This window comes from Cebus imitator, unplaced genomic scaffold (assembly GCF_001604975.1).
Source record: "Cebus imitator isolate Cc_AM_T3 unplaced genomic scaffold, Cebus_imitator-1.0 Scaffold15, whole genome shotgun sequence".
NCBI lineage: Eukaryota > Metazoa > Chordata > Mammalia > Primates > Cebidae > Cebus > Cebus imitator.
In genome coordinates, this window is record NW_016107330.1 from 1,347,742 (window position 1) to 1,359,014 (window position 11,273).

The following is an 11,273-nucleotide window of genomic DNA, read 5'->3' on the forward strand; positions in this document are numbered from 1 at the left end:
AAAAAAAAAAAAAAAAAAATTAGAGTTGCCACACCCAAGATCAGTATGTGGAACAATCTCCTCTTACACCACAGAGATAATATTCTAGCTTAGAAAATGCTCAAATTCGCCAGGCGTATGGCTCACACCTGTAATCTCAGCACTTTGGGAGGCCCAGGTGGGCAGATCACAAGGTCAGGAGATCGAGAACATCCTGGCCAACATGGTAAAACCCCGCCTCTACTAAAAATACAAAAATTAGCTGGGGTATGGTGGCTAAGATCATGCCACTGCACTCCAGCGTTGGCAACAGAGTCAGAATTCATCTCAAATAATAATAATAATAATAATGGTAGCTGGATGTGGTGGTCCATACCTGTAGTCCGCGCTCCCCAGGAGGCTACTTGAGCCTTGGAGTTTGAGGCTACAGTGAGCCATGATTGCCACTGACTCCAGCCTGGGCAACAGAGTGAGACTGTCTTAAACAGAAAGAAAGAGAGGGCAGGGGGAGAGAGAGAGAGTGCTCTGTAATTACACTTTAGGATGCCAAGGTGGGTGGATCACCTGAGGTCAGGAGTTCAAGACCAAGCTGGCCAACATGGCAAAACTCCATCTCTACGAAAAATATAAAAATTAGCCAGGTGTGATGGTGCATGCCTGTAATCCCAGCTACTTTGGAGGCTGAGGCAGGAGAATCACTTGAACCCAGGAGGCAGATGTTGCAGTGAGCTGTGATGGCACCACTGCTGTCCAGCCTGGGTAACAGAGAGTATCTGTCTCAAAAAAAAAAAAAAAAAAAAAGAATCAATTAAGTTGGCCAAGCGCGGTAGCCCATGCCTGTAATTCCAACACTTTGGGAGGCCAAGGTGGGCCGATCACTTGAGCTCAGGAAATTTTGGCCAACCTGGGTAACATGGTGAGACCTCATTTCCACTAAAAAAGTAAAAATCAGCCAGGCATGGTGGCATGCACCTGTAGTCCCAGCTACTTGGGAGGCTGAGATGGGGGGATTGCTGTAGCCCAGGAGGTGGAGGTTGCAGTGAACTGAGATTGTACCACTGCCCTCCAGCCTGGGCAACAGCAAGATGCAATCTCGGAAAATAAAAAGTACAAAAATCAATTAAATTTTAAAATAAGAGTTTTATTTTTGTGATTTTTTACATCAGTCAGTTCCTTAAGGAACAGCTCTCAGAACTAGAATGATACTGATAATCAAGATTTACTTTAGGATTATTCTTAGCCAGGTGCAGTGGCCCACACCTGTAATCCCAGCACTTTGAGAGGCCCAGGCGGGCGGATACTGTAGGTCGGGAGTTCGAGACCAGCCTGACCAACATGGAAAAACTCCATAACTACTTAAAAAAAATACAAAATTCCCCAGGCATTGTAGCACAGCTTGAGGCAGGAGACTCACCTGAACCCTGTAGACAGAGGTTGCAGTGAGCCGAGATTTTGCCATTGCACTCCAGCCTGGGCAACAAGAGCGAAACTCCGTCTCAAAAAAAAAAAATTATTATCTTCCCCAAAACTGATCTGAATCAGCATCAGCAAGGCAAAGTAAATTCGATCTCTAATTCAGCAAATATTGGGCAAAGATATCAAATCTTTGCCATCATGTGTCAGGCATTCCAGTTGGGAGACAGACTCTGTACAAATAGATGTTGTGGTCAGGGCAGTGGCTCATGCCTGTAATCCCAGCACTTTAGGAATCTGAGACGGGAGGATCGCTTGAGCCCAGGAGGCTGAGAGTGCAATGAGCGATGTTTGAGCCATTGCACTCCAACCTGGGTGACAGAGCAAGACCCTGTCTCAAGAAAAAAGAGAGAGATTTTGAGAGTGAGTGTGGGAAGGAGGCATAGGACTCCTTTCAGAAGGATGGTCAGGGAAGGTCTCAGAGGAGAGGACTTTGGAGTGATGTTGAAAATATAACAACCATGAGCCATAAGAGGGTCTCAGCCATAGCGTGGCAGCACATGGGGCAGTAAGTATAAATACCTTGAGGTCTGGTCAGCCGATGAATCAAGAAAGAAGGCAGCAGGAATCCTGGGGAGGAGGAAGAGGTTTAGCACAAGTCCAGTCCACTTAAGGCCTTCTAGAACAAGGACCTGGGAATGAGAACTTGAGCTGGTATGATTTTGAGGGAACAGTAGAAGTGAATAATAATTTTTTTTAATGTTGAGAGATGTATATTGTTTCGTTTTCTTTTCTTTTCTTTTTTTTTTTTTGAGATAGGATCTTGCTCTGCAGGCTAGAATACAGTGGCACAATCACAACTCCATACACGCTTGACCTCCTGGGCTCAAGTGATCCTCCTGTCTCAGCCTCCCAAGTAGCTGGGACTACAGGTGTATGCCACCACAGCTGGCTAATTTTTGTGGCTTTTATAAAGACGGGGTTTCACTATGTTCACCAAGCTGGTCTCAGACTCCTGAGCTCAAGTGATCTGCCCGCCTGGGCTTCCCAAAGTGCTGGGAATACACATGCAGGGCCCTGCTGAGATATGTAATGTTACATAATAAATTAATAGTATTTACTTAGTCTCTACTATATTCAGAATTTGGGGCAGATATCAGGGGCTGTTTTAGATTGTATGCAGTGTTAGATTGGTCCTCCAGTATCTTCCTCCTGAAGGCTTACCTTCATCAGCACTCCACACTTCAGCTCATGCATTTACACACTTAATAAATGACATTTAGTTCATCCTAAAGAAAGGTTGACTTAATGAATACACATAAGTGCATTCAGATCTTAGTATCATAGGTGTTAATTATCTTATTCTTTAATTTTTAAATAGCTGTTTTCTTTTTTGGTCACATGCACAAAAATGTGTTCTTTGGAAAAAAAAGAAAATATCAAAGGCCAAGTGTAGTGGCTCACACCTGTAATCTCAGTACTTTGGAGGGCCGGGGTGGGAGGGTCACTTGAGGCCAGGAATTTGAAACCAGCCTGGGCAACATAGTGAGACCCCCATCTGTAAAAAAAAAAAAATTTTTTTTTTTTTTTTTTTTCAGACAGAGTCTTGCTCTGTCACCCACCCAGGCTGAAGTGCAGTGACGTGATCTTGGCTCACTGCAGCCTCTGCATCTGAGTTCAAGTGATTCGCCTGCCTCAGCCTCCCAAGTAGCTGGAATTATGGGCACACACCACCACACACCCAGCTAGTTTTGGTATTTTTATTAATAGTAGAGACAGGGTTTTGCTATGTTGTCCAGGCTGGTTTTGAACTCCTGGCCTCAAGTGATCTGCCTGTCTCGGCCTCCCAAAGTGCTAGGATTACAGGTGTGAGCCAGCCATAAAAAATAAGCCAGGCGTGGTGGATGCATCTCTAGTCCCAGCTACTTGGGGGCTGAGGTGGGAGGATCACTTGAGCCCAAGAGGTTGAGGCTGCAGTGAGCCATTATCATATCACTGTACTTCAGCTTGGGTGACAGAGCAAGACCCTGTCTCCAAAAAAATAAAATAAAATAAATTAGGCCAGGCATGGTGGCTCACACCTGTAATCCCAGCACTTTGGGAGGCCAAGGTGGGTGTATCACAAGGTCAGGAGATCAAGACTACCCTGGCTAACACAGTGAAACCCCATCTCTACTAAAAATACAAAAAATTATCTGGGCATGGTGGCACTATAATCCCAGCTACTCCAGAGGCCGAGGCAAGAGAATCGCTTGAACCTGGGAGACAGAGGTTGCAGTGAGCCGGGATTACTCCATTGCACTCCAGCCTGGGTGACACAACAAGACTCCGTATCAAAAAAATAAAATAAATAAAATTTGTCATGAATTCTGAAATTTCTCATGCCTAAGCTTTTGCCATTTGGACAAACAAGTTTGATTTTTTTTTCCCTCTTTATAGGTATAGGGGTGATAGACACATTGTTTTTTTTTCAACACCAAAAATGGTCACTAGGATAGACACATTTAATAGGTACGTGATCCTCAATAAAATTAAACCTAATTTTTTATCTGGTGAAGGATGTCCATTTGAGGTGCCATAGAATTTCTGTAAATTAATAACTTAAAATTGGGGAGAGAGTATGATAATTCAGCTTTTGGTCATTGGTAAGTGGATGCTGTCCTAATGATGTGAGTTTTCCTAGCCCTGTTCCTTTCCGTGTTGTGTCATTGTCAAATCTTCATTGTGAAACTTTTGTCTTTGAAAGCAGCTCATAATTTCTGTCCTGCCTTACATGCAAGAAAGGTGCAAAATTTCACCAGCTCTCTGATTTTGCAGGTTTACATTCACTCACTATCATTGTGGGGGCAATAACTGGATTTGGAAAGTAAGAAAGTACATACCCCTCAGTCCCTTTGTCTTTCTTCTTTAGATGTTGAGCATACCGGAGCCACCAGCGAGTTTTATGACAAGTTCACAATTCGCTATCACATTAGCACCATTTTTAAAAGCCTTTGGCAAAACATAGCTCACCATGGCACCTTTATGGAGGAGTTCAAGTGAGTATGGGGCCCCTAATGTCACAACTTGCTTTCTTGCAAATCACAGGTAGGATTGCAGCTTAAAAGCTTTCACAGCTGGGTTCTTGTTGACTGTTTGCTTGGTCTCTGACTCCTTTGAGTTTACCACAAGGTGCCACTAAATGCGGGCAGGATTTTTTAAATGGCTTTACTTGCAAGATGCTGCTGAACTTTAGATTTGTCAAGATACTTTGGGGGTGGTACAGAAGAAAAGATGCTGTAGGGTGGGGCGTGGTGGCTCATGCCTGGCAATCCCAGCACTTTGGGAGGCCTAGGCGGGCGGATCACTTGAGGTTAGGAGTACAAGATCAGCCTGGCCAACATGGTGAAACTCTGTCTCTACTAAAAATACAAAACATTAGCCGAGTGTGGTGGCTCACGCCTGTTATCCCGGCTACTTGGGAAGGTGAGGCAGGAGAACTGCTTGAACCCGGGAGGCAGAGGTTGCAGTGAGCCAAGATTGTGCCACTGCACTCCAGCCTGGGCGACAGAGCAAGACTCTTGTCTCAAAAAAAAGGAAGAGAAAAGATTCTATAAATATGCTGAGATGATGGGCTAAGTGTTTTTTGGTGTTTCTGTGATTACAGTGTTAAATGAAGTTGTCAGAATGAGTTAAACGAAATCTTAGTGTTCTTTTTTTTTTTTTTTTTTTATAGAGATGGGGTTTCACCATATTGGTCAGGCTGGTCTTGAACTCCTGACCTTAGGTGATCCACCTGCCTCAGCCTCCCAAAATGCTGAGATTACAGGCATGAGCCACTGCACCCAGCCAATCTTAGTGTTCTTGAATGTTGGAAGGACTTTAGATTTTACAACAATGAGGTCAGGGTTATCATTTAAAGTGTCATTCTTTGTGGTAAGGCCCTAAAACTTAAAGACTTTGCATATACCTACCAGAAATCTGAGTGACTGCTTAAACCTGGACAGTAGTAATCCCTTCTCAATTATCTGTCAGTGCCTAAAAACGAAAGGTAGATGAAGATGCTGAACTCTTAAATTATGCTTCAAAAATTTTATCCCGTGCTCGCTTCGGCAGCACATATGCTAAAATTGGAACAATACAGAGAAGATTAGCATGGCCCTTGCGCAAGGATGACACACAAATTCGTGAAGCGTTCCATATAAAATTATAAAAAATAAAAATAAAATTTTATCCCATCTACTTGGATCTTTTGCAACCCATGTTAGATCTTTGATCAAATCTAGCTATACTTGTTAACTGAATTACTAGTCAATAATGTACATTGCCAGTGGAATAACTATTTGCTAGATAGAGTTCTGTGGAGTAAACTTCTTTTTTTTTTGAGACGGAGTCTTACTCTGTTGCCCAGGCTGAAGTGCAGTGGCACAATCTTGGCTCTTTGAAACCTCTGCCGCCTGGGTTCAAGCATTTCTCCTGCCTCAGCCTCCTAAGTAGCTGGGATTACAGGTGCCTGCACCGTGCTCAGCTATTTTTTGTAGTTTTTAGTAGAGACGGGGTTTTACCATCTTGGCCAGGCTGGTCTTGAACTCCTGACCTCGTGATCCACCTGCCTCGACCTCTCGAAGTGCTGGGATTACAGGCATGAGCCACCGTGTCCAGCCTAAATAAACTCTTTAATTTTTTGTTTCCGTAAACTGCTCTCATGGTCAGAACTTGTGTTCCAGTTAAAGCCTGGCACAGGCTTAGGACACCAGGCTGACCCATGGCTTGGTCTGAATGGTGCTGATGAGAGCGCTTGTCCTGAACCTGCCATGTTCCTGAGATCAAGGCCTCCTGTCCTTGTTCACGGGAACTTCTCTCCCCCAGGCATGGGTTTGCCACCCCTAGTGACGTGGTTGTAGACCCTGAAGTGTAGCTTCTCTTTTCTCTACAATCTGGCAGCTCCAGAGTCTAACAGAGGTAGGCCAAGCTATTTGAGTTCACCAAGTTCTCTCACGATAACACGACCTGCAGAATAGTTCCTTAGATTGGAAGATGCAGATTCTAAAGTAAGTTAATATCCCACTTTATCAATAATACAGGTTCCAATTTTTCTTCAGTGTGTCTGTCTTTGTAATAAGGAATAACTTTGTCAGTAGTTTTCTTATATGTGGTTGATTACTTGTGTTTTCTTGGTATATTGGTGAGTATATGCGTATTTCCTGTTCTAGTCTGGAAGAAGTGTTTTCTCTCCTTAAAAACATTGAGGGAGTGAGCCAGGGGTGTGCTGGTAAGCCTGCTTTGGGAAGGGGGGTGGGGGAGTCAGTATTTGCTGGTTTTCCATGGTGTGACTCTTTGCTCTGTTGCCCAATTTAAGGTGCCAGGGGAATCTGCTTATAAAATTCTGAAATATTTAGCACTTGACTGTCATAAACCATGCAAGGTGGCACCAAAACACCACAGAAATGAGCTTATCACAAACAATTTAAAAGAATAACAAAATCTAGGCCAGGTGTGGTAGCTCATGACTGTAATCCCAACAGTTTGGGAGGCTGAGGTGGGAGGAGCACTTGAGCCCAGGAGTTTGAGACCAGCCCTGGCAACATAAGTGCCTGTCTCTACAAAAAATATAAAAGTTAGCCGGGCGTGGTGGCATGTGCCTGTAGTTCCAGCTACTAGGAGGCTGAGGCAGGAAGGCTGCTCGAGCCCTGGAGATTCAGGATACAGTGAGCTGTGATTGTGCACTGCACTCCAGGCTGGGCGACAGAGTGAGACCCTGTCTCAAAAAGAAACGAGATTAACAAAATCTAAAGAGAAGCTTGGTAGTCGAATTCCACAGTGCCTGACTTGTGCCAGGGGAGGCAGGCTTTTAGGGTGAGATAGTTGCACTCTGGGTGGAGGCTCTTGTCCCCTGGGATTTGCTGTGGCATTCTGCTTCAGGGAGATGTATGACCATGTACAATATAATTGCCTTTCCAGTTCCGGGAAGCAGTTTGTTCGCTATATAAACATGTTGATAAACGACACGACATTTTTGCTCGATGAAAGTCTGGAGTCTCTGAAGCGAATCCATGAGGTGCAGGAAGAGATGAAGAACAAAGAACAGTGGGACCAGTTGCCCCGGGTGAGGACGTGGTCCAGATGCATGGACAGCTTTGCAGGGCCTCTGCCGCTGGACATAGGCAGAGCTGCTTTGGGGCTGCATTTGTGGGTCTGATGATACGCAATCTGACTTGCTGTGATTTTCCTTCCATGAAATTATATTGCAAGGTTGGAATAGGAAAAATCTGGAAGACTTTTATCTGAAGCTAAGAAATGAGTTGAGAAGTCTTTGAAAATGTACGCTGAAAACTTTCTCTGCCTTTTTAATTTTAAAGGGCTTTTTTGGAGAAGAGCTTTTATTGTCTGAATATATTAAGATTCATGAACATAATTAGGAAAGAAATCTCTAGAATTATGTCTGCTGGACAAGATTTGTTCTTATGGGCTTCTCTAGGCAATTGTGTGACTCACTCAGGATCCTGGTGGGGTGGGTTTTTTCCTTTCAGTTGATCTTGGTTCTTATATTCAGTGATTAATAGAAAAGAAGCCTGGCTTGCCAGGTTCCATGGTAAACACGTGCTGTGCCAATGCCAGTGCACTGCTCCTTCCTAACGTGCGTGGCAGCCACTGAGATACTTCCTTGGTTGCTTATGAGGCCCTTTACAGTTGCTGGTGACTTCTTAGATTGGTTTAGGTTTATTGATTCTGTTCCTGGTATTGTCAAACTCAGAATCAGAACTGATTTCCATAATTCTCATGTCAAAGTGGGAAGGACTGCTTTTTCTTTTTTTGAGCCAGCGTTTCACTCTGGTTGCCCAGGCAGGAGTGCAGTGGTGCAATCTCAGCTCACTGCAACCTCCGCTTTTCCGTTTCAAACAACTCTCCCCCCTCAGCCTCCCAAGTAGCTGGGATTATGGGTGCGTGCCACCACACCCAGCTCGTTTTTGCATTTTTAGTAGAGATGGGGTTTCACCATGTTGGCCAGGCTGTTCTTGAACTCCTGACCTCAGGTGATCTACCCGCCTTGGCCTCCCAAAGTGCTAGGATTACAGGCATGAACCACGGTGCCCAGCCTTTTTTTCTTCTTTTTCAATTTTAACTTTTATTTTAGATTCAGGGGATGGGGTACATGGGCAGATTTGTTACGTGGGTATATCATGTATGCTGAGGTTTTATGATTCAACCTGTCTCCTAGAGAGTGAGCATAATACCTAATCAGTAGTTTCTCAACCCTTGCCCCACCTCCCTCCCCTCTGGTGTGGTCCCCACTGTCTGCTGTTCCCATCTCTGTCCATCTGTACCAATGTTTAGTTGCCATATATACCTGCTTTTCTTTTTATGTATTAAGGTTCTACCCATTCTCTGAGTAAGGTCCTAAATACTCCCTCAGGTTGGTGTTCGCCAATCAGCATAGCTGAAAATTCTCACTTTCTCCTTTCTTATGTAATACCCACTTTATGCCATTCACAGTGCTTGGTGTACCCAGCTTATATTTTATTTACTTATTTGTTTTATATTATTATTAAAAAACAGAGACAGAGTCTCGATCTATTGCCTAGGCCGGAGTTCAGTAGCAGAATCATAGCACACCACAACCTTAACTTCCTGGGCTCAGGTAATCCTCCTGCCTCAGCCTCCCAAATAGCTGGAGCTACAAGCATGCACCACCATGCGTGGCTAATTATTTTTTATTTATTTTTTTTTTTTGTAGAGATAAGGTCTCACATGCTTGCTTCAGCAGCACGTATACTAACATTGGAACAATAGAGAAGATTACCATGGCCCCTGCTTGAGGATGACATGCAAATTCATAAAGCGTTCCTTCCTTTAAAAATAAATATTAAGGCTGGGTGCAGTGGCTCACGCCTCTACTCCCAGCACCTTGGGAGGCCGAGGTGGGTGGATCACAAGGTCAGGAGTTCCAGACCAGCCTGGCCAGCATGGTGAAACCCCATCTCTACTAAAAATAGAAAAAATTGGCCGGGTGTAGTGGCAAATTTTTTTCTATCATTTTTTAATAGAAACAGAGTCTTGGCCAGGCACAGTGGCTCATGCCTGCAATCTCAGCACTTTGGGAGGCCGAGGCAGGCAGATCACCTAAGGTCAGGAGTTCGAGACCAGCCTGTCCAACATGGCAAAACCCAGTGTCTACTAAAAATACAAAAATTAGCTGGGTGTGGTGGCATGCGCCTGTAATCCCAGCTACTTGGGAGGCCAAGGCAGGAGAATCACTTGAACCTGGGAGGCGGAGGTTGCAGTGAGCTGAGATCATGCCATTGCATCCCAGCCTGGGCAACAGAGCAAGACTCATCTCTAAACAAAAGAAAAACAGTCTTGCTCTGTCGCAGGCTGGAGTGCAATGGCAGATCATAGCTCACTACAGCCTACAACCTCCTGGCTTCAAGCAGTCCTCCCACCTCATCCTCCCCAAATGCTGGGATTATAGTTGTGAGCCACCGTGGCCAGCCAGCATATATTTTAGATCTTGTAATGCAGGTCTATAGCACATTCTCGTATTCGTAGTCAATAATTAATAGCCTTTGTTTGTGAGCCAACTGAACAAACACTATTGATTTTTCCCATGTTAATGGATGAAAAGGGCACAAATAGTTCCTAACAATTGCTATTTCAGAAATTATTTGGCTTTGAAGTCGCTTTCTACCTCCCACTGCCCTGGCTGTTCCTGCTCATCTGCCTGATGTCTGAGCTTGGCGAGCTCCAGCACAGCCTTCAGGCTTGTGTCCTTTCCACTCGTGCTCTCTAGGTTAGTGTTTCTCAACGAGGGCACTAGTTGGAATTTTGAGCCTAGTGTCATTTGGTATAATAATAACTCATGATGAGAAACCATCCCATGTATTGCAGGACATTTAGCATCTCTGTTTCCTGCCATTTAATGCCAGGGACGTACCCTCCTACCCCAGCCATCAGGCAGCTAGAAACACTCCCATACATAACCTGCTGCCCCACTGGTGAAAGTCACTGCCTGGTGATCTCATGTATTCCAAGGCTCTAAATACTTGTATTCTTAACACTACAGTGTGTTTATCCCCAGCTCAGATTTCACCTGATTCCAGATTTCTAGACCAAGTGTTTGTCGAATAGGTGCCTCAAACTCACCTTGTCCAGCACTGAACCCTTGATGTCCTCATCTCCTGCCTGAGTCTGCCCAATCTCAGTAAATAGCACCTTCATTCTACCCACTGATCGGGCTCAGTGCCTTGGAGTTGTTCTTGATTTCTCTTCCTCTCTCAGCAAATGCCTCTAGGCTCTGTCTTAAAATATATCCCTTGTCTAACCTCTTCTCACCATCTCCAGACCACTGGCATCCCTTACCTGGATTATTGCAATAGCCCACTATTGCCGGGAGCAGTGGCACGTGCCTGTAGTCCTAGCTATTCGGGAGGCTGAGGTGGGAGGATTGCTTGAGCCCAGGAGTTCTGGGCTATAGCGCACTATGCCAATTGGGTGTTTGCACTAAGTTCGGCATCAATATGGTGACATCTTGGGAGCAGGGGACCTCAAGGTTCCCTAAGGAGGGGTGAACCAGCCCAGGTCAGAGACAGAGCAGGTCAAAACTCCCATGCTGATCAGTAGTGGGACTGCAGCTGTGAGTAGCCACTGCACTCCAGCCTAGGCAACATGGCAAGACCTCATCTCTTAAAAAAAAGAAAGAAAGATGGGCCGGGCGCGGTGGCTCAAGCCTGTAATCCCAGTACTTTGGGAGGCTGAGGCGGGTGGATCACGAGGTCAGTAGATCGAGACTATCCTGGTCAACATGGTGAAACCCCGTCTCTACTAAAAATACAAAAAATTAGCTGGGCATGGTGGCACGTGCCTGTAATCCCAGCTACTCAGGAGGCTGAGGCAGGAGAATTGCC

At 44.9% G+C, this 11,273-nt stretch overlaps 1 protein-coding gene, 1 non-coding gene and 1 pseudogene across 2 annotated transcripts in view; all 3 read left to right on the forward strand.

The window, feature by feature from the left end:
* Positions 1-11,273, forward strand: part of UBE4B (ubiquitination factor E4B) — a 147,546-nt gene that overhangs the window by 120,733 nt on the left and 15,540 nt on the right. Inside the window, exons 23-24 of the mRNA XM_037730769.1 lie at positions 4,304-4,430; positions 7,333-7,477. Of these exons, the coding sequence (XP_037586697.1) occupies positions 4,304-4,430; positions 7,333-7,477 (272 nt within the window). The remainder of the gene's footprint in view (positions 1-4,303; positions 4,431-7,332; positions 7,478-11,273) is intronic.
* Positions 5,472-5,578, forward strand: LOC119468035. The gene has a single exon (XR_005196665.1). It is a non-coding gene; the product is annotated as a U6 spliceosomal RNA (small nuclear RNA).
* Positions 9,125-9,225, forward strand: LOC119468047 (annotated as a pseudogene).